This window comes from Mobula hypostoma, chromosome 9 (assembly GCF_963921235.1).
Source record: "Mobula hypostoma chromosome 9, sMobHyp1.1, whole genome shotgun sequence".
Taxonomy (NCBI): Eukaryota; Metazoa; Chordata; class Chondrichthyes; order Myliobatiformes; family Myliobatidae; genus Mobula; species Mobula hypostoma.
The window spans coordinates 122254482-122279092 of NC_086105.1; the positions used below are offsets into that span (position 1 = coordinate 122254482).

General features: G+C 40.1%; 1 protein-coding gene across 1 annotated transcript in view; it reads right to left on the bottom strand.

The window, feature by feature from the left end:
* iqck (IQ motif containing K) overlaps positions 1 to 24610 on the bottom strand; it is a 103551-nt gene extending 78941 nt beyond the window's left edge. The window contains exon 1 of the mRNA XM_063059033.1: positions 24528 to 24610. Coding sequence (XP_062915103.1) covers positions 24528 to 24585 — 58 coding nt within the window. The 5' untranslated portion in view covers positions 24586 to 24610. The remainder of the gene's footprint in view (positions 1 to 24527) is intronic.
* Between the last annotated feature and the right edge of the window lies 1 nt (position 24611).

Below are 24611 nucleotides of genomic sequence, written 5' to 3' on the forward strand. Positions count from 1 at the left end.
ATTGGAGAGAGTCCAGAGGAGGTTCATGAGGATGATTCCGAGATTAAAGGGGGTTAACATATGAGGAGTGTTTAGCATATTTGGGCCTGTACTCACTGAAATTTAGAAAGCGGGGTGATCTCATTGAAACCTACTGAATGTTGAAAGGACTAGATGGTGTGGATGTGGGGGAATGTTTCCTATGGTGGGAGTAACCAGAACTAGAGGGCACAGCCTCAAAATTGTGGGGTGACACATTAGAACAAAGGTAAGGAGGAATTTTTTTAGCCAGAGAGTAGTAAATCTGTGGAATGCTCTGCCACAGACTGCAGTGGAGGCCAAGTCCAAGTGTATATTTAAGGCGGAAGTCAATTGTTCCCTGATTGGTCAAGGCATCAAAGGATATAGCGAGATGGCAGGTGTATGGGGCTGATTGGGAACTGGGATCAGCCATGATGGAATGGTAGACCAGACTCGATGGGATGAATGGCCTAATTCTGCTCCTATGTTGAATGGTCTTATAGAGTCTGCTCTGCCATTTCATCATGGCTAATCCATTTTTCTTCTCAGCCCCAATCTCCTGCCTTCTCCTTGTATTCCTTCATACCACAACCAGTCAAGAATCTATCAACCTCTGCCTTAAATATACATAAAGATTTGGCCTCCACAGATTCACCACGTTCTGGATAAAGAAATTCCTCCTCATCTCCATTCTAAAAGGATGCCCCTCTATCCTGAGGCTGTGTCTTCTGATCTTAGACTCTCCCACCATTGGAAACATCCTCTCTACATCCAGTCTATTAAGGCTTTTCACTAGTTGATAGGTTTCAATTAGGTCACCCCTCATTCTTCTGAATTCTAGTGAATACAGGCCCAGTGCAACCAAACGCTCTTCATATGACAAGTCATTCAAACCTCAAATAATTTTCATGAACCTCCTTTGAACTCTCTCCAGTGTCAGCACATCCTTTCTAAGATAAGAGGAAGGACAGCTTTATGGCTAAGTAATTATGAGCTCAAGGATTTATGTTCTGAGCTCACAATACAAAAATAAGGACATAATTTTCTTATTTTGAGCACCTAAAGTGTCCTGGCTTCCAGAATCCACAATACAAATAAAATGGACAAGTTTACACGCTGGTGTCTAATATTCCAGAATGTTCCAGAATATAAATACTATTTAAATGGTATTTGATGTTGATGGAATAGCAGCGTTTTTATAGTTGCTCCTACTCTACTTAATTTACTGTTTCCAACTTGTTTTGAAAACTTACTCCTAAACGCAATATTGTTTTACAATGAGTCGTGCCAAAGCTACTAAAAAGGAAGAGGACCTTCCTGTAACTTTGGAGTCTATTATGGAGACACTTCTGAAGCATAAAAATGAACCTTCGGAGGAGTTCCAGCAGAAATTCCGGCAACTCAGTGCTGAATTTAAACGAATGGATGTAAAATTGGATCCTATTCAAAAAACTTTAAGTAAACACAATAAACAGAAAAAAGAGAACGAAGACACTTTGATGATGTTGGATGCGAAGATTGATGACCTGGAAAATATCTGTGATAAACAGTCAAAAGTTAATAAAACATTAAGAAACATTAAGACGGAAGATTATCGACTTAGAAAATAGAAGCAGAAGAAATAATTTATGTATTCTGAGTTTTAAAGGGTTAATGGAAGGCAATCAGTCTTCGGAATTTTTTGCAAACCTTTAGGCTAATTTATTTCTGAATAAATCTTTAAAATCTCCACCTAAAATAGACCAAGCTCATAGATCGCCTGTACCAAGACCTCCTCCAGGAGAATGACCCCGTTCAGTGATAATTTGTCTTCACGACTTTCAAACAAAGGAACTTTTAATTCATGAATTTCGTCAGAAAGGTGTGATTGATTACGAAGGCCAGAAGATCAGAATTGTGGAGGATTTTTCACCCGAGGTGTTGAATGACTGCTTCAAGATTTAAAAAGTTATGTCAGAGTTGTATAATACAGGTGTCCCCCGCTTTTCGAACGTTCGCTTTATGAAACCTCACCGTTACGAAAGACCTACATAAGTACCCTGTTTTTGCTTTCAGAAGGTGTTTTCACTGTTACGAAAAAAAATTCAGTGCGCAATAAAAGGCAGCGCGCCCCGAGCAACCGCTCTCCCCCAGATTCAGAACTGCTTTGCTTTAACACGTGCCTGTGAGCAGCCGTTTGCAAGATGAGTTCTATGGTATCGGAAAAGCTGAAAGAGCTTGTAAGGGTGTTACACTTACAGTAAAACTATTCATAATTAAGCGTTTTGATCATGGTGAACGAAGTAAGGACAACGTGAGTTTGGCTTGTGGAAGCTGAGGAACATGATGTTGAAGAGGTTTTGGCATCCCATCACCAAGAACTGACAGATGAAGAGCTGATGCAATTGGAAGAAAAAAGGATAACAATCGAAACCGAATGAGTAATGATAAAGTACGACTTTAATTTTGAAAGGGTACGTCGGTTTAGGGGATATTTGCAGGATGGTTTGAGTCCTTATTAAAGAACTGTGTGATGGAAAAATGCGCGAGGCTCAGCAGTCAAGCAAGCCTTCCACATCAACTACAGCAGACGATGAACCTCGACCTTCGACATCGAGGCGAGCAGAGATAGAAGAAGATGAGCTGCCTGCCCTGACGGAAACAGGCAACGAGATGACATCCCAGTGTCCCACCACCCCAACCCCCAGGCCACGGACATATACCGATTCGTGGAGAATGCAAAGGTAGCCGGGAGACACACAGCACATCTTTAAGAAAAAAGCCAAAATAAATATGCAAATTAATTAGGTGCTGCTGGCATGTAATTATCGGCCCAGATCAGAGACGACACAATAAGAAATGATCCAGGTTTTTTAGAACGCTTTTTTTCACTTTTACCAGATTTAAGTCTGTATTTTCTGGTTTTAGGAGGAGACTTCAACTGTTGTTTAGACCCTGTTTTAGATCGCTCATCTTTTAAATGATTTACTTTTAGTAGATCTGCCTCCTTTATCCAAATGTTTTTAACGAAATGTGATATTGTTGATGTTTGGCACTTTTTGTATCCAACAGATAGAGAGTACTCATTTTTTTCTCATGTTCATCATACGTATTCCAGGATTGATCATTTTTTTGTTGATAGTCAATTGATTCCATTAGTTCGATCCTGTGAATATAAAGAAATTGCTGCTTCAGATCATGCTCCTGTGTTTTTATCTTTAACTCTTCCGTGTGTCTCCGAATAAACAGATTCTGGCATATTTTAATCCAGCTCTGTTATCTGGTAAGGATTTATAAAATTTTTTGGAGAGAGAAATTACTCTTTTTTTGAAGAGAATATGCTAGAAGAGACTTCTAGTCTTATTTTATGGGATGCTTTTAAGGCTAATATTAGAGGACAAATTATTTCTTTTACCGCAAGTGTTAAGAAAAAAGCTAATAAGGAGAGAATTGAATTAGCCAATCAGTTGAAACAATTAGACCAAAAATATGCTTTGGCTGCAGATCCTGCTTTATATTAAAGACATGTTGAAATTAAAACTAAATAAGATCTGCTTTTAACTTATCCAATTGAAACTCAACTTTTAAAAGATAAATGTCAGTTTTATGTTCATGAAAATGGGTAAACTATTGGCTAACCAATTAAAGATCTTTATAGTTAAAGCAAATTAAAGAAATTTGTAAAGCTAATGGTGATAAAACATTTGATTATTTTGAAATAAATGATACTTTTAGAGAATTCTATTCTAAACTTTATAGTTCTAATCCTCCTAAAGATAACACTGTAATGAATAATTTCTTAGATTTAATAAACATTCCTACACTTTCTGATAATAATCGAAAATTGCTGGATCAACCCATTTCTTATGAGGAAATTGCCATGGTTGTTCATTCTTTGCACTCCTGGAAGGCTCTGGGTCCTGTTAGATTTTCTGGAGAGTTTTATAAGGCTTTTTCCTCTTTGCTTATACCTCACTTATATTCAGCCCTTTCAGACTCTTTCAAATTAGGTAGGTTGCCACAATCTTTTTATGAAGCCTCTATTTTGCTTATTCTTAAAAAGAATAAGGATCCAACTGAATGTTCTTCTTATTGACCAATTTCCTTACTTAATGTTGATACTAAAATTTTATCTAAACTTTTGGCTAGTAGGATTGAAAATATTTTGCCATCTATTATTTCTGATGATCAGACTGGACTTATCAAAAATCGATACTCCCACTTTAATATTCGTTGTTTATTGAACGCTATTTATTCTCCTTCTGAAGAGATATCGGAATGTGTGATATCCTTAGATGCTGAGAAACCCTTTGATCAGGTTAAATGGAATTATTTATTTAAAACTTTAGAGAAATTTAACTTTGGGCATGATTTTATTCAATGGATTAAATTACTTTATTTATCTCCCTTTGCTAAGGTTCTTACTAACTCTCAGAATTCCAAACCATTTAAACTTCAACGTGGAACCACGTAAGGTTGTCCTTTGAGTCCTTTGCTTTTTGATTTGGTCTTAGAACCTTTAGTTATTGCTTTCCGGGAATCTAATGATATCACTGGTATTTTAAGGAGGGGTATTACTCACGAAGTGTCACTTTATGCTGATGACCTTTTGCTCTACATTTCTAATGTGAAGTCTTCTTTACCTTCCGTACTTTTTTTACTCTCCTGCCTTAGTCAGTTTTCAGGATATAAACTTAACTTCCAGAAGAGTGAACTTTTTCCTTTGAATAATTTGGTATTAGTTAATACTAACCTTCCTTTTAAAATTTTAAGAAATCAATTTACTTATTTGGGCATAACAGTTACTAGGAATTACAAATTCCTTTTTAAAGAAAAATTTTTTACATTTCTGTATTATGCTAAGAAGGCACTATCAAATTGGTCACCCCTTTCTTTATTGTTGATTGGCTGAATTAATTCTATTGTAAGAATATTATGCCTAAGTTTTTATATTTATTTCAGGCCGTACCTGTTTTTATTCCTAAATCCTTTTTTGAAGAATAAGGGGTAGGCCATTTAGAACGGAGTTGAGAAAAAACTTTTTCACCCAGAGAGTGGTGGATCTATGGAATGCTCTGCCCCAGAAGGCTGTGGAGGCCAAGTCTCTGGATGCTTTCAAGAAAGAGATGGATAGAGCTTTTAAAGATAGTGGAATCAAAGGTTATGGGGATAAGGCAGGAACTGGATACTGATTGTGGATGATCAGCCATGATCACAGTGAATGGCGGTGCTGGCTCGAAGGGCCGAATGGCCTACTCCTGCACCTATTGTCTGTTGTCTATTGTCTATTCTCTGGATTCTATTATATCTTCTTATATATGGAAAAATAAAATTTCTCAATTAAATAAAGTTCATCTTCAAAAAGTTAAAAAGAATGGAGGTTTAGCCTTAACCAATCTGAAGTTCTATTATTGGGCAGTCAATATACGGAATCTTACGTTTTAGTTATATTATATTAATCAAGAGGACTGTCTGGTCTGGGTTTCTTTAGAAGCTAATTGAGTTAATAAATTTTCTATCATTTCTCTTCTCGGATCCTCAATTCCTTTATCTTTAAGTAATTTAACTGATAATTTTGTAGTTAAACACACCTTGAGAATTTGGGTACAATTTAGAAAATATTTTGGTTAATTGCGTTTTTCACTTTCAAGTCCCATTTTTTCTAACTTTTTTTTAAACCTTCTATTGACTGATGTAGTTTTTAAAGAGTGGAGTAGATTGGGTATTAAATGTTTTCAGGATTTGTTTGTTGGAGATAGTCTCTCTTCATCTGAACAATTGACAGCTAAGTATAGCCTACCCAAAACCCACTTTTTTCTATATTTACAAATTAGAGACTTTTTGCGTTCTCAAGTACATACATTCCCTAAAAGTCCAGATAAGAATTTACTTCAGTGGTCCCCAACCTCCGGACCATTACATTGCCGCAAAGAATGCAGGGGTGCAGGGGTAGCTGGAATGAACTCAGCACATCTTTAAGAAGAAAGCCAAAATAAACAACCTAATTAATTAGGTGCCGCCCGGCACGTAAATGCCAGCCCAGATCAGAAGCGATTGTATCTCTTTGGTGGCACCTAATTAATTAGCTTGTTTATTTTGGCTTTTTCCTTAAAGATGTGCTGGGTTCATTCCGGCTACCGCTGCATTCTTCGCAGCAATGTATTGGTCCGCGGCCCGGAGGTTGGGGACCACTGATTTACTTGATACAATTTTTAATTTGAAATCCTTCTATAATGGATATCTGATATTTATGGTATGTTGTTGGGAATGAGAAATATTCCTTTAGACAAAATTAAAAATCTCTGGGAACAAGATTTACAGATTCCAATTTCTGAGGATACTTGGAGAGGATACTTGGAATGAAATATTTAAATTGGCTAATACCTCATCGTTATGTGCCCGTCATTCCCTTCTATAATTTATGGTGGTTCATACAACTAAAGCCCACACAAGTAAAGATAAGCTGTCTCATTTTTATTAGAACATATCTCCCTACTGTGATAGATGTAACAATGGAGAAGCTTCACTAATTCATATGTTTTGGACTTGTCCGAGTCTTGAAAAATATTGGAAGGAAGTATTCCAAACTTTTTCGGTGCTTTTTAAAGTAAATTTAAAACCTAATCCTTTGACTGCCTTATTTGGTATTGTTGGAGGAAATGATATTATTTTGGAGTCACATGATTTGCATATTTTGGCCTTTATTTCTCTTATAGCCAGGAGGGCATTGTTGCTTAAGTGGAAGGATGCCACTCCGCCTACTCATACTCATTGGTTAAGTGATGTTATGTCATGCTTAAATTTAGAGAAGATTTCTAACATTGTGGGGACCTTTTTCAAATTATTTTCAAAATCTTTGATTTGCTATTAAGCACAGATGTTGGCTAACAATATGTTTTATTATATGATAAGGATTTTTCATTTTTTTTTAACCAAACAGCTGTTTTTTTCTGGTAGTGGGTTTAGATTTTTTTGTATAATAGAAGTATTTCTTTTTAATATTAAGTTTAAATGTAACGTATACGGATATAGGGTAATGAGACTATATTTGTGATTCCAATATATTGTCATTGATATATATTATATATCCTACTGTACTCTGTATTCTTTTATGTAAGAAATAAGAAAAAAAATTCAGTGCCATCGCAACCATAGTTAGAGTGCTACTAGTTAACACAATTCCACATAACTTGTGTGCAATACATGACACCTTTATAGTACAAGTTATTCCAAAGCTATGTTGGGAAAGGTACTGATGTAACTGTCTTGTACAGAGCAGATCAATCATGATTTAAATCAGTCTACAAATTAATAATATTACTACCAAAATGAAATGCAAAGCTATGATTACTGCCATGTATTAATCTCTTGCTGAAGATTGGCCATTCAGCTGCAGGAAGTCTACCAACCCACAAACCCCAAATATATTATTTAAAGGGAACGTTAAGGACTTGCAGTTAGTTTATGAATGATTTCTATAGAATTTGCTCTGAGTAATGTTTGAAGCCTCCTGTGCATGGGCAACATCACTAACTTTTGCTCGGATCCAAGGTTATTCCCCAGATTCATTAGCATCTGTGGCCAGTTTGAGTTGGCATCAGGGACCAGAGTCAACTACAGAGAGAGAGAGGCTTTGCCTTCAGCAACACTTCACTGTTCTTCATCATCATTTGACTCCCTGAAAGTGCAGGGATCTGATATGGGGGGAGGGGCAAGGCGTATAACAAAAATTGTCTGGATAGGCAAATTTAAAGGAAAACTGAGATTGTGGGCGTGACACTCAATAAACGGCAGGAACCTGGTAATCTGGTGTGATGTGCTCTGAGTGTTGCTGCACTTGGTGCAGGTGTGGCCCATACTCTACTTCTCAGCCTTGGCGGTCACCTGAGTTTTTTTCTCTCTTTTATCCGGAGATCCTGAATGGAATGTGCACAAATTCCCAAAAGGAGAAAAGCATAACCAACTTGCCTTTGTCTTAATGGCTACCTTTGCCTTGATGGCTACCTTTGCATGTGGCTGCAACAAGCTATATGTCGAACCTAAGTAAGCAAGCTCAAGCAAGTGTCACTGAATGTTAAAGTTCTATCTGCCTCCAAGGGTGCAATGTTCAATTCAGAAAAATAAGTCTGACCACAAGTCCATCATATGGTAGTCAATGAGGAATATCTTGCAGGCACTGCAGGAGAAGGAAATAGTGGAATCTGTGAGATGTTAAACTGACCAGACTGTAAAATCGACTTGGCAGAATGCCTCATTGCCGGAACTCATTGACAAGGTCAAGATGTTGCTTGGCTGACAGTGGGAGTGACACTTACAATGCATGCTGTCCTTGGGCCAGCTGCAATGAAGATGAGACCTCACTTTTTTCATTGTAGAAAATGTATTTGCAAAGAAGACCTAGAAAAGGCTGCAAGGGTCCTTGTTGAGGTTCATTTGAGCAACTGTGCAAATGAGTATACACTGATATATGGACCATTCCCAAGGACATATACCAGGACAAATATCAAGTGCTCCTAACTCACTATTGCAACTAAGCTGTTATCCCAGTTATCAAGATAGGTTAAACAACTCATAGTGCTTCCAGACATATTTAATATCTAGATATCAAATATATCCAGAAATAGCTTTTACAGGTAGGGGAGCATTTGATATGTTAAAATTAGCTGATTGTGGATTGTATTGGTAATATATAGTAGTTATAACTTGGAATTCAACAAAGTGGCATGAAAGCCACTGAGAGGCTTGTCACCTAACTAAACATCAGTCCACAAATATGATTAATTTTGATTTTTTTATAAACATTATGCAAAATTTTGTGTAATACTGCCATATGGCCTTTGAGTCTGCTTTGAAATTCAAATAGATCATTGATGGTTCCAAAGCTAAATTCTATATTAAATCTGTGTTGGCGTATGGCCAAGTGGTTAAGGCGTTCGTCTAGTGATTTGAAGGTCGCTAGTTCGAGCCTTGGCTGAGGCAGCGTGTATATCCTCGAGCAAGGCACTTAACCACACATTGCTCTGTGACGACACCGGTGCCAAGCTGTATGGGTCCTAATGCCCTTCCCTTGGACAACATCGGTGGCATGAAGAGGGGAGACATGCCACCTGCTGGTCTTCCATACAACCTTGCCCAGGCCTGCACCCTGGAAACCTTCCAAGGCACAAATCCATGGTCTCATGAGACTAACGGATGCATATATTAAATCTAATCCCCCTTGCCTCTGAGTCTTTGAGAGTCCAGTAATCTTTTGAGCCCAACCTTATATCTACTCTCTGACTGAGTAACCACAGCCCTTGGAAATAAATACAAAAGTTTACAATCATCAGCATAAAGAAACATCTGATTAAAGAAATCAAAATAGCTAAACCATTACCATCAGACAATGCCCTCTAGATCTAGATTTTTTAACCAGTTGAAACAAATATGAACATTTACTTTGAGAATCCCTCTCAGAATGCAATTCATATCAACAATATCACTCCATTCTTTCCCAGCTATGGTCCATCTATATTCATAAGCTAAACCCCTCAACCTACGAATCAATCTGGTGAATCTACTGTGCATTACCTTTAGGACCAAAATCTTACTACAGGGTCTTACTACAAGATCTTAAAAGAGTACGAAGACTAAAATTGAAGATCTTACTTAGAAAGAAATCTGCACCGGCATAGTATATGTGGTGGTAAGGATCAGTTTGCATATCACCACCCATGGATAGTAGACAGTACAACATTTTTAAGAACTGCCATGTTGAGAAGGGTCAACCGGAATCCAGCTGACAGTTTCGGCAATGTCAACTGAGTCTTTTTCTTGGTAAAGGGAACATAATCTCAAAATCTTTCAGCTGCACTAGAGTAGGAAGTTTAGAGAAAGCAGAGGAGATTGAAAGATCAATAGGTTAACAACATACAGTGAGTGGTAAATGGAGCTGAAAGAGGTTATGTGCAAGGTGACATTGCAGAAGGAGAAAAAAAAGTTAGGATAGGAATATACAATAATGGAAAGTTCTTAAAATGCTGACAGGTGTAAATGAACATAGAAAATTACAGCTTGGGAAAATCTGAAACAACACATTGATTCAGAGCAGTAGAGCAAAAAATCTCTAGATATTGAAAATGTTAAATAATAAGTTAAAATGCTTGGAATACTCAAGTATATGCCCTGTATCAGCAAGGATTTCAAGTAGCAACAGAAATGTAAATAAATTTAAAGTATTTAATACAAGTCAAAAGTAAAATCTTTCAAGAAGTCTACAATTGTATTTGCTTTGATCCTGGAAAAACTAAGAATAACTGGAAAACATGTTACTAAGGAAAAATAATGCTGTTCATTGTCACTTCATCGACTGAATCTATGCCTAGAGATCAGGCAGCATTTATGAGAGAGAAATGGAGTTCACACTTCAAGTCATTGATCTTTCATCATCGATTAAGAGCATCTGTTATTGCACAAAGGACCTGAAGCCATACAGACTATTGATCGATGACCATGAAGCAAGGTACTGTTTCAACAACAAAGAAGCCCAGAGGACATTTAGGAGATAGTTAATTTTCAAATTGCATTAAACATGAAGATCATTTCTTCTTGTTGGGAACATAATGACAGAGTTTTTTCTCAGTCTTAGAAACTGAACAGGCTGCATACAGATAATTGTCATTGTAATTAGGAATAGGAATATAGTGGATTCCGTTTAATTGGGCCATCAGTTAATCAGGGCAGCCACTTATTTGGGACAACTCTTAAAGAACAAAAATTAATCAAAAAATAGCTGGAATTCCCTTTGTTTATTTGGGACACTGTTCCACTTTATTGGGGCAAGAAACTGTTGCCGAACAATTTCTAACAAGCATCAGATATGTACTATTGTGTAGATATTAGAGCAAAAAGTTTTAAACAGCATCAATTATGTTTATTTATGTTCAAAAAGCAGTGATTTTTGTCAATGATAATTGGGTAGAAATAAGCAGTAAGACAATTCAGAAGTGTTTTGCTCACTGTGGTTTCAAGCATTCAGGCTTGAAGATTCCATAAACAGCTGGGAGTGAAAGTAAAATGATTTCACTACTACAATAAGTTAGGAACAATAAAGAAATTGAAGGTATCAACAATCATCTTGAATGTTACAATTAAAATGAAGATTCGCAGGATGCAATTGTCGAAAATTGTATGAAGGCAGTCCCCATTATCTATATTAGGTGTCTGTGCTGATTTTGTTCATTTACAGTCAATTGAAAGAATGTGCCAGTGTATAGTACACTGGATGAATTCCTCTATCGATAACTATTAGGAACTAATACAGTTTTATAGAAGTGCAGTAGTATTGATAGTGTTCTAATTTGTTCTGTATTTTATTTAAATATATAATTCGTTACTCAGTTAAATGGTAGTTGATCTGTTTTATACCTTTTTAACTATTTCCATGAAGCTTCAGCTAACTGAGGCAGTCGCTTAGTTCGGCCAAAATGTACTGGTCCCAATGTGTCCCAATTAACAGGAATCCACTGTATATGGTAATTCATTTCCCTGATCAATATTATGAAGTATGTATTAAAATAATTTAGTTATTCATATAAATGTAATTTTATTTCTGTCAGTTTAAAAAAACTGAAATTTGAAGCCTCATAGTAGGATGCCCAATGCCTTGTATCAGCAAGGGTTTCAAAGTGCAAATAAGCAAATAAACTTAAAGAAAAGCAAATAAATTTAAAGAATTTAAATGTAAGGCAAAAGCAAAATTTTTCAAGAAGTCTGCAATTGTATTTGCTTTTGATCTTTTAGCAAGATCACAAATAGCTAGAAAAATAATACTGTTCATTGGCACTTCATTCTTGGAATCCTTACTTAGAGATTAGATTTCACCAATTTTTGGTGCACTAATCCAGTATATTATCCTCAACAGCAAGTCTAAGTGTCCAAGCTCATATAGGTCCAACTCCTAAACATTAATTTGATACTTTGATTGGTTAACACCTCCAGTGACATATTCCTCTAAAAATGAAGTGGCCTGCTCTAATGAAATTTAGAAACTAAGAATTCTGATATGAGCATATACTGTCAGTATTTAAAACAGTGTAAGGGTTTTTTCTTTTATGTTACTGCTAAGGTGAATAAAATGGCTTCTCTGTACAGTTAAGTGCTGAGACAGTGGTTCTCTGTAGCAGCATGTTTGGGTTATAATTAGTGGTAACGGGACTTGTATTCATTTGCTAACTAATTGAGATAGATGTTATTCTTTCTGTCTGTGTGAAAGCTGTTAGTTTGTGCAGGCTTGGAGGAGAAGGCACGAGGAGGATAAAGAGAGAAGACGTGGCTTGAGGAGATAGTTGTCAGACCCGCTGGGCCTGGGCTCAGGGCGGGAGCCCAGGGGCCGACTAGCGAAGGAAGATCAGCGAAAGGGAATCCGTGAGCTGCAACGTTTGTGCACTGGACATGTTTATGAGATTATTAGCGCCTTTTATTTGTTTTCCTTTTCTTTTGTTTCTCTACTAACCCCATACTTAAATATAAAATCTTAACCGTTTAGCTGCACATTGTGGACTGTATGTTATTTCGGGGTACTGATGTTACACAGAGGATGCAACACGCAGCATCCACCCAAACAAGAATGCTAAAGTTTGGTCGGGAAGGGGGAGACACCCCTGAGATCACGCCACTAGATGCGACAAGTCTTATAACAGTAAAGAATATGAACATTTTAACAGGTTCAAAATTTTTAAAAGTGCATTACAAGCCTGTACACTAATAATCTAAGCTGAAATTTCTGGGATCCATTTATTTTCTATGTATTATGTTTAAGACAGTAAATTCTAAAATGTTTTAATATCTATTACATGACTCAGCTAGTTCATTGATACACCAATACATACCAAAAAATGACCATATTATACCGTCAAAAGTAGAAAGGCAGACCACTAATATGTAATTATAATTGCAAAATTCAATTACAGGTTCTCCACCCTGTAAAGATTACTGTTTATTCCAGCCCTAAATGGCCTAACACTTGTATTTGGGATGCTACCTCTGAGTTCTGGACTCCTCCACTGGAGGAGACATCTTCCTCACATCTACCCTGGTGACCCCATCAAGAATTTTAAATTTCAATGACCTCACAATAATTCTAAACTGTACAGAATAGAGGCCATTGCCTAGTCTATTTCTCCTCATATAACAGACCCATTGTCCCAATAACCATCACTGTGAATCTTCAAGTGCATTGGTCCGCTTCTCAAAGAAACAAAATAATTTAGTTGTGTTCTCACTAAAATCCATTAACATATCAAATCCTTACTCTTGCACTCAAATCATTTTGCAACACATAATTTGCCTTCCAAATTGCCAGCTGCAGACTCATATTATCTTTCAAAGACCAACGTACAAAAGTGCCTAGGTTCTTTGAGCATCAATATTTCCAAATCTCCCATTCTTTCAAAACATACCATTGGTCTCCTATCTCGCTGTGGAAGGGGTGACACCTCTCTCTCCCTTGTTAGTGAGAGACAGCAAGTTAAAATGGTGCCAGAGAGTGACTTGTTTAATCTCATCCACGAAACAGCTTAAATTCCTCTCCTTAATGTCCCTTTACTTTTCAAGGTAGCTGGTGTCCTGTTGGAGTCCATGATCTCTAGCTGCACTCAAACTACGGTTCTTAATGGTGGTGGATTCCCACTCTTGGAGCTCACCCACCAGGTATTTTCAAAACCTCCAGGAGTGGCCTTTGGGGTGAGGCCTTCTGCGGCCACTGTGGATGACCAGTTCCACACCAGCATCACCAAATGAGGCCCCGCAGGAGATCTCTCGCTCTCTCTTCTCGTGAGTTTGAATAAACATTGCTGTACACTGTACAATCGAGGCAGCAAGCTTTGATATCAGTGTGCGAGATATCATTGACGCGAGGGATCATTCGATGTGGAGAGCCATGATCGCCCAAGCGAGTAATGCGCAAGGCACATGAAGAAGAAGAAGCTGTCACTTGGTTGGTGGGTGGTAGGTGTTGATGCTTCCAGCTGGAACAAATGGGGGAGGGGGAGGGTTGATGCTTTGCTGCTGCTTGTGCATGGGGTGGGGAAAAGGGGTTCTAGGGTTCTCTGTCATTCAATTTTTGGGGCTTTCTTCTTTTTCATGGATGTCTGCAAAGAGTAAAAATTTCAAGTTGTATGCTGTATACATTCTCCGATAGTGATAGTACCTCCAGTTGAACTTTGTCCTTTTGTGTGTTTTCCCCCTAGCCATTAGTCTGTGGTTTTGTACTGTCATGTGCTCTTGTTTGTTTTCATGCCCCATGTGCTCCTGTCCCCACTCCTGCTCTACTCCAGCCCCTGTATTACTGAGTACTCCGCCTCTCAGCTGTTTCTCATTATTACTTGTTTTGCTGTCACTTCTGTCTCATTGTGCTCCACTTATCATCTGCCTCTCTGTTTATTACTCAGCGTATTTTAGTCCTGTGTTTTCACCTGTTTGTTGCCAGGTTATGCTAGTGAATTTTCCTGAGCCTTTCCAGCATTTGTATCAGTACTCTATCTGTCTGAATACTGACTCTGCCTGCTTCCCACTTCTGGTTTTTGGATTTCTCTGGATATTTTGACCTCTGCCTGAACTTTGACGCTGACTTTGTTTGCACCTTGGGATTTGTTACTCAACTAATATTACTGTGTGCACAGTACTGGGTCTGTGATTAGATCTCTGCTCCAGCGCCCTGACAGATAGTAGAGGAACCATTGAATGTTACCAAAAGAAATAAGCTCAGATATTTTCCTGCCTTGTACTCTATTTGCCTCTTGCTTCGCCTGTCTATATCCTCTTGATAAATCTTTGTTTACATCAAGCTCACATTTCCACTTAGTATCATGACATTAGAAAATAAGCAAGTGTTACATTCAAACCCCTTAGCCAAATCATTGACAAAGTTTAAGAATAGCTGGGAAGAGAAAAAACCTGCATAGCTTTGTAACCTGACAAGAATCTGTTTAATTTCATTACCAGTTTCTAAATGTTAACTAGTTTTCAATCCATACTAGTACTTAAAGCAGTTTTCACCTTCTATGTATAAATCACACTCCCACAGAATCGTAAATGCTATACAGTACTTGCTACATTTAATGTTTTGACTGTTTCCTCAAAATGCAACAGACATGCTGAAAATAACTCAGTTATAGTCAAAAATTACAGAAACAAGCCATTCATTCAGCCCACCATGCCCATTCTAACTATTACATTCTGTTGAAAGGATAGACAAAGGAGAGTCAGTGGATGTTGTTCACTTGGATTTTTAGAAAGCCTTTGACATGGTGCCATACTTGAGACAATGAAACAAGAGCCAATGATATTACAGATAAACTACTAGCATGGACAGAGGATTGACAGTTGGGACAGAAGGCGAAGAGTGGAAGTAAGGGGGCCATTTTCTGGTTGGCTGTCAGTGACTAGTGGTGTTCCACAGGGGAGTGCTGGGTCCGCTACTTTTCACGTTATATGTTAATGATCTGGATAACTGAATTGATGGCTTCGTGATCAAGTCTGCTGAAGATACAAAGATAGATGGAAAGACAGGTAGTATTAAGGAAGTAGGGAGACTGCAGAAGGACTTGGACAGATTAGTTGAATGTGCAAAGAAGTGGCAGATGGAATACAGTGTAAGGAAGTGTATGGTCATGCATTTTGATAGAAGGAATAAAGCCGCAGACTGTTTTATAAACCAGGAAAAATTCAGAAATCAGATGTGTAAAGGGACTTGGGAGTCTACACTCGCTTTGACTGAGAAAACAAGGAGGTCACCCTCAAAGCAGATCTCCCACCTGGTGAACTGCCTCTCTCACATTCCACCCCCGATGTTTGCGCCACCCTGAGCAGGGTGAATGTATGGAAGACAGCTGGTCCATATGGAATACCCGGTGGTGTGCTCAGAGTCTGTGCAGGGCAGTTGGCCAGGGTCTTCATGGACATTTTTAATCTGTCCCTGGCCCAGGCAGTTGTCCCCATAAGCTTCAAGATCGCCACCATCGTGCCAGTGCCGAAGCATTCCACAGCCATGGGCCTGGATGACTTCCGTCCAGTTGCACTCACCCCCATCATTGCAAAGTGCTTTGACAGACTGGTTCTATCACATCTGAAGTCCTGTCTGCCCACTACCCTGGACCCCCATCAATTTGCCTATCGCACCAACAGGTCAACAGAGGACGCCATCTCCACGGCTCTTCACTCTGCCCTGACCCACCTGGACAGCCCCAACTCTTGCTTTCCATGCAACAGCAATTCAAGTGCTTGACTCCATTATTATTAAATAATGTGATTGTAAATCTCTCCAGCACCCTCCCAGAAAGTTCTAGCTCCCTACCAAATGTGTGTGCAAAATATTCCTCCTTAGATTATCTTCAATTCTTCTATGCCTTACCTACCCTTAACTTAAATTAAAAAAGGAACTCTGGTTTATGGACACCTCAGCTTGGTAAATGTTTGTTGCTATTTTCCTTATATTCTTCATAATTCTTTCCACCTCAACACCTGAGACTCTATTCAAGGAAAGCAAATCCACTCTAGTCTCTCCCTGAAAAGGAAATGCTCTACCCCTGACAACATTCAGATAAACCTTCACTGCACTCTCTCCAGTGATATGCATCCTATCGAGTGATATCCAGAATTGTACAGAATACTACAGATATGGCTAAGTGATGTTTTATAAAGTTGTACATTGAGGAAGGAGGAGAAGATTGCGGCGCGACGCAGCGCGCACGGCCGTTCCGAATGATATCGATATGTGTTAACTAGGGGGCCGTGCACAATCCTGATTTGATGGAGACAGCCGTGAGAAGCACGGAGGAATACCTGTAGAAACTTCTGAAATGCCCGCTTTGTTGCCGCTGCTACTGTGCGAACCAGAATCTTCGGAGGGGAAGGCCCCAAATCCTCGGCTTTGCCTATTGCCTGTTGCTGGGGCCAGAGTCGAAGTGCTCGGCAGAGATGGTGCTCGATGCTCGGTGTCGGAGAGCTGGTCGGATGCTCGGAGTTTTCAGACAGACTCGGAGTCGGACTGATCCAGGATGCTGCATTGGCAAGTTTGCGGCGCTGGAGGTTCACCGTCTGTGTGAGATGATAGGACTTTCCAGAGACTTTGAGCCTCTTACCGTGCCCATGGTCTGTTCTTATCAAATTACAGTATTGTTTTGCACTGTTGTAACAGTATGTTATGATTATGTGGTTTTTGTCAGTTTTTCAGTCGGTTTGTCATACGTTTCTGTGATACCATTCTGGAAAAACATTGTATCATTTCTTAATGCATGCATTACTAAATGACAATAAAAGAGAACTGTGTGCCCTCATAATCTAAATCTAAAAAAAACTTCCTTACTCTTGTATCCAAAGTTCAAAGTAGATTTATTATCAAAGTACATACTGTATATGTCACCATATACTACTCAGCAATTCGCTTTCTTGCAGGCATTCACAGTAGAAAAAGGAACTACAATAAAATCAATGATTAACTACACTCAAACAAAACAGACAAACAACCAACCAATATACAAAATAAGAGAAGGAAAGAAGGAAAGAGATAAATGAACGAATAACTGAATAATACTGGGAGTAAGAGTTGTAGAGTCGTAGAAAGTGAGTCCATAGGTTTTGGAATCCGTTCAATGTCCAAAGTAAGTTTATTATCAAAGTACATATAGCCTGAGATTCATTTTCTTGCAAGTATACTCACTAAATCTATAGAAGAAGAACCATAACAGAATCAATGAAAAATCACACTAACTTGGGCATTCAACCAGTGTGCAAAAGGCAACAAAACGTGCAAATACAAAAAGAAATCAATAATTAATGAATTTGCGATAAATATCAAAAACATGAGATGAAGAGTCCTTAAAAGTGAGTACATTTCAGTGATGGGGCAAGTGAAGTTGAGTGAAATTATCCCCTGATGATTAAGGGTTAATAACTGTTTCAATGCCAGGTGGTAAGAGCCCTGAGGCTCCTGAACCTTCTTCCTGATAGTAGCAGTGAGAAGAGAGCACGGCCTGGATGGTAGAGGTCCTTAATGATGGATGCTGCTTTTCTGTGACAATGCTCCATGTAAATATGCTCAATGGTGAGGAGGGCTTTATCTGTGATGGTCAGGGCCATACCCATTATTTTCTGTAGGATTTTCCTTTCAAAAGCATTGGTGTTTCCACACCAGGCTGTAATGCAGCCAGTCAATATCATCTCCACCACACATCTATAGAAGTTTGCCAAAGTTTCAGATGTAATGCTGAATAGTCGCAACTTCCTGAAGAAGTTGAGGTGCTGCCTTATGTTCTTCGTAATTGCACTTAATTGCTAGGCCCAGGACAGATCCTCTGAAATGATGAGGACTGGCTCATGGACCTCTGATCTCCTCCTCCTGAAGTCAACAATCAGCTTCTTGGTCTTTCCGACATTGAATAAGAGGTTGTTGTTGTGGCACCACTCAAGTCAGATTTTCATTCTCCCACCTTTCATTTGGCCTATGACAGTGGTGTCATCAGCAAACTTGAAAATGGCATTAGAGCTGTGCTAAGCCACCCAGTCACAAGCGTAAAGCAAGTAAAGCTGGGGCTAAGTACACAGCCTTGTGGTGCACCTGTGCTGATGGATATTGTGGAGATGTTATTGCCAATCTGAACTAACTGGGGTCTGCAAGTGAGGAAATCGAGGATCCAATTGCACAAGGAAGTATTGAGGTCAAGGCCTTGAAGCTTATTGATTAGTTTTGAGGGGATGATGGTATTGAGCGCTAAACTCTAGTCAATAAATAGCATCCTGATGTATGCATCTTTGCTGTTCAGATGTTCCATGGTTTAGTGAAGAGCCAATGAGATGGCATCTGCTGCAGACAATTTGCTCCAGTAGGCAAATTGAAGCGAATCCAAGTTGCTTCTCCAGCAGGAGTTGATACATTTCATCATTGTGGATGTAAGTGCTACTGGATGATAGTCATTGAGGTAGGTTACCATGTCCTTCTTAGGCACTGGTATAAGTGAAGTCTACTTGAAGCAGGTGGGTACCTCACACTACGGAAGTAAGAAGTTAAAATTCTCAGTGAACACTCCAGACAGTTGATCAGCACAGGTCTTTAGAACTTGGTCAGGTACCCTGTCTGGGCCAGATGCTTTTCGTTTATTCACGCTTCTGAAGGCTGTTCGCACACATCGGCTTCAGAGACTGAAATCACAGGATCATGGGGAGGCTGTGGGAGTTTCTGATGGTTCCTCCATGTTTTGATGGTCAAAACAAGCATAGCAGGCATTGAGTTCATCTGAAGGCGAAGCCCTGTTGTCGCCTCTGTCGCTTGATTTTACTTTATAAGAGATGACAGCATTCAAGCCCTGCCACTATTGTTCATTGATTCAAGTTTAGTCTGGAATTCCCACTTCACCTATGGGATTGCTTTCTGGAGATTGTACCTGGACTTCTTGTAACTTTCTTAGTCACCAAATTTGAATACCTCTGATCTGACCCTCAGCAGATGGCAGATCTCATGGTTCATCTAAGGCTTCTGGTTGGGTAAGACTCTGAATGATTTTGAGGGGACACACTCATCTACATCTGCTTTTATAAAGCTCATTGTTGATGTGAATGAAGTTATTCACACTGGTTCAGGAGCCTGATGGTTGAATGGTAATAACTGTTCCTAAGCCTGGTGGTCTGGTAGCTAAGGCTCCTGTACCTCCTTTCCGATGTCAGCATAAGAAGAGAACATGGCCCGGATGGAGGGGTGGGGGTAGGAGGGGTTAGTCATTGATGATGTACGGTGCTTTCTGCAGGGAGTCTCTTCATGACTCCCTGGTCTGATCATTCCCTGACATTCGAATCCTGAGACTCCTCCACGATGGCATGCTTGCCACAGTCATGGTCAGCAACAGTAACTGTGAGCCTTTTCAAGTTAGATCAGGAGTAAGACAGGGATGCGTAATTGCCCCAACTTTGTTCACCATCTTCTTTGTGACAATCATCCACATTAACAAGGACAACCTACCCCCAGGAATCAAAATTGTCTACAGAACAGATGGCAGACTTTTCAATCTTGCCCGTCTCAAGTCCAAAATGAAAATATCCACGAGTTCCCTCATCGAGTTCCAATACACAGATGACAACAGTGTTGCAGCTCTTTCAGAAAACCACCTACAACAGATTCTGACTGCCTTCAACTGTGCATACACAAAACTTGGACTTACCATCAATTCCAAGAAGACTCAGATCATCTATCAACCGTCACCAATTGAGACAAATCGGATAGAACCATCAATTCAACTTGGCGAAACAACCCTGGAAAATGTGGACCACTTTCCGTATCTCGGAAGTCACCTCTCCTCCAATGTCGACCTTAATGACAAGATCCAACATCGTCTTAAATGCGCTGGAACAGCTTTTGGACGTCTCCGATCAAGAGTCTTTCATGATCGTGACATCCGAACAGACACCAAAATGTTAGTGTACAAAGCAGTGGTAATCCCAACGCTCCTGTATGCATCAGAAGCCTGGACAACATACCGACGGCATCTGAAGGCACTTGAAAAGTTCCATCAACGCTACCTTCGAAACATCTTAAATATCAGCTGGGAAGCTAGAAGAACCAACGTCAGTGTGCTAAATGAAGCAAAAACAACAAGCATTGAAGCCTACGTCATCAAGAATCAACTAAGATGGAGCGGTCATGTTGTTTGGATGAAAGACGAACGTCTGCCGAAACAAATCTTCGACTCCCAGCTTAAAGAAGGCAAACGTAAAAGAGGCGGACAACAGAACAGATTTAAGAATGCCTTAAATGCCTACACGAAGAAATGTAACATCGACATCAACAATTGGGAAACCAATGCCAAGGACAGGAAACTCTGGCAAGCCATCATCTGAGAAGGAACAGCAACTTTTGAAGCCAACGGATGTGCATAATTAGAAGAAAGGAGAAGAAAATGGAAAGAGAGGCAGCAACAACCAAAGCCCGATCTGCCATCTGGAACTACCTGTCCTGAATGCAGAAGAACTTCCAGAGCCAAGATTGGACTCATAAGCCACTTGAGAGCCCCTAAGTAGATCAACAGAACAAAGACCATCATCCACAACCTCGAGGGATGGCCACCACCACGACCCTGCAACCTCAGAAGACGCGATACTTGTCATTTCACACCCTAACTCACCATCATCCGCAGAGCTAGACAGCCCATCCAGATTAGAAATGCACTCTTTCAACCTCATCTACTGCATTTGGTGCTCTCAACATTGCATCCTCTACATCAGCAAGACCAAGCGTAGACTAGGCCACTGTTTTGCAGATCCCTTATGCCTGTATGTAATGGCTATTTTGATTTCTTGTTGCATGTCACTTTATCCACCCTTCCCATTCTCACGTCTGTTATCAGCCTTCTCCACTGCTAAGGTGAGACCAAACATGAATTAGAAGAACACTCGGATGATAGTTTGCCTCCCAGGTACCAGGGTCCGGGATGTTTCAGATCGCGTCCAAGATATCCTGCAGTGGGAAAGAGAACAGCCAGAGGTCGTGGTACATATTGGTACCAATGACATAGATAGGAAAAGGGAAGAGGTCCTGAAAAAAGACTACAGGGAGTTAGGAAGGAAACTGAGAACCAGGACCGCAAAGGTAGTAATCTCGGGATTACTGCCTGTGCCACGCGACAGTGAGAATAGGAATAGAATGAGGTGGAGGATAAATGTGTGGCTGAGGGATTGGAGTAGGGGGCAGGGATTCAGATTTCTGGATCATTGGGACCTCTTTTGGGGCAGGTGTGACCTATACAAAAAGGATGGGTTGCACTTGAATCTCAGGGGGACCAATATCCTGGCGGGGAGATTTGTTAAGGCTACTGGGGAGAGTTTAAACTAGAATTGTTAGGGGGTGGGAACCGAACTGAAGAGACTGGGGAAGAGGAGGTTGGCTCACAAATAGAGAAAGCTTGTAGACAGTGCGAGAGGGAGGATAGGCAGGTGATAGAGAAGGGACGCGCTCAGACGGAAGGTTTGAGATGTGTCTATTTTAACGCAAGGAGCGTTGTGAACAAAGCGGATGAGTTTAGAGCGTGGATCAGTACTTGGAGATATGATGTGATGGCCATTACAGAGACTTGGATGGCTCAGGGACAGGAATGATTACTTCAAATGTCAGGTTTTAGATGCTTCAGAAAGGACAGGAAGGGAGGCAAAAGAGGTGGGGGCGCGGCACTGTTGATCAGAGATATTGTCACGGCTGCAGAAAAGCTGGAGGGATTGTCTACGGAGTCTCTGTGGGCGGAGGTTCGGAACAGGAAGGGGTCAATAACTTTACTGGGTGTTTTTTATAGGCTGCCCAATAGTAACAGGGATATCGAGGAGCAGATAGGAAAACAGATCCTGGAAAGGTGTAATAATAACAGAGTTGTCGTGATGGAAGATTTTAATTTCCCAAATATCAATTGGCATCTCCCCAGAGTAAGGGGCTTAGATGGGGTGGAGTTTGTTAGGTGTGTTCAGGAAGATTTCTTGACAGAGTATGTAGATAAGCCTACAAGAAGAGAGGTTGTACTTGATTTGGTATTGGGAAATGAACCTGGTCGGGTGTGAGATCTCTCAGTGGGAGAGCATTTTGGAAACAGTGATACTTTATCTTTATTGTCACCAAACAATTGATACTAGAACGTACAATCATCACAGACGATATTTGATTCTGCGCCTCCCGCTCCCTGGATTACAAATCGATAGTAAATATTAAAAATTTAAATTATAAGTCATAAATAGAAATAGAAAAATGGGAAGTAAGGTAGTGCAAAAAAACCGAGAGGCAGGTCCGGATATTTGGAGGGTACGGCCCAGATCCGGGTCAAGATCTGTTCAGCAGTCTTATCACAGTTGGAAGAATCTGTTCCCAAATCTGGCCGTACGAGTCTTCAAGCTCCTGAACCTTCTCCCGGAGGGAAGAGGGACGAAAAGTGTGTTGGCTGGGTGGGTCGTGTCCTTGATTATCCTGGCAGCACTACTCCGACATCGTGTGGTGTAAAGTGAGTCCAAGGACGGAAGATTGGTTTGTGTGATGTGTTTGTGTTAACGATCTTCTGCAGCTTCTTCTGGTCTTGGACAGGACAACTTCCATACCAGGTTGTGATGCACCCTAGAAGGATGCTTTCTACTGTGCATCTATAAAAATTAGTGAGGGTTTTAGGGGACAGGCCAAATTTCTTTAGTTTTCTCAGGAAGTAAAGGCGCTGGTGGGCCTTCTTGGCAGTGAACGCTGCTTGGTTGGACCAAGTGAGGTCATTTGTGATATTGACCCTGAGGAAGCTTTTGACCTGTTTCACTTGTGCACCACCGATGTAAATTGGTCGTGCAGTCCGCTACTCCTTCTGAAGTCAATAACCAATTCCCTCGTCTTGCTGATGTTGAGGGATAGGTTATTGTCTTCGTACCATGCCACCAGGTTCTTAATTTCCTCTCTGTACTCAAACTTCTATCTCCTTTACAATAGCATTGGAGAGAGATAGGAACAGACAAGTTAGAAAAGTGTTTAATTGGAGTAAGGGGAATTATGAGGCTATCAGGCAGGAAACTGGAAGCTTAAATTGGAAACAGATGTTCTCAGGGAAAAGTATGGAAGAAATGTGGCAAATGTTCAGGGGATATTTGTGTGGAGTTCTGCATAGGTATATTCCAATGAGACAGGGAAGTTATGGTAGGGTACAGGAACCATGGTGTACAAAGGCTGTAAGAGAGTTAGTAAATCTCTTACTAACTCTTCCTTCAGTTAGTCCTGACGGAGGGTCTCGGCCCGAAACGTCGACTGTACCTCTTCCTAGAAATGCTGCCTGGCCTGCTGGGTTCACCAGTAACTTTCATGTGTCTTCTGAAATTGTCAATGTATTTTCTCAGTAATGTTTTGCCTGACCCCACACCTGCATGCCAAATGCACAAAATAAAATGCAGGACTTACACAGCAATAGACTAAAAATGCTCGAGGAACTCAGCAGGTACTGATGAAGGGTCCTGGCCAGAAACGTCGACTGTTTACTCTTTTCCACAGATACTGCCTGGCCTGCTTTGTATTTCCAGCATCTGTAGACTTTCTCATGCAGAATTTAAACTATTGCCTAACATTACTGGTGCCGTTGCATAAATTGGCAAAGCCAACAAGGAATAAGACAAGGTGCAACAGCAGACTTAAATAACCTTTCTAGAAGTCAGGATCAAAGCGCAGACAAGCCCAGAATTGACATAATAGTGGATTTCAGTAGCCTCTTTAGTGGAATTTGTTACCAGATATTTTTTCTTTGACCCTCACGTTATGCTGACAGTCATGCACTATGCACTTTTCCTTTGTGCATGATATCCATGATGATTGAGGGCTATAATCTGAAATATCAACAAACCCCATTCTTGAATTAACTTGAATAATTGAAACATTTTATTGCATTTCATATCTTGTGTTTGCTTTGGTGAATGATCACTGGCCCAGAACGTCAGCTCTGCTGCCTTGAACACCTGTGAGTTTTTAAGTGTGTAATTGTGATCCGGGTGCAAATTTCCCCGGGACATTCTCCTCGCACTCCTACCTGCGCAGATCTCCTGCCACAGGTTCTTCTCCACAGGCGTTCCGATCACCTTCGCCATGTTCGGCTGTACGCGTTACTAGGCAA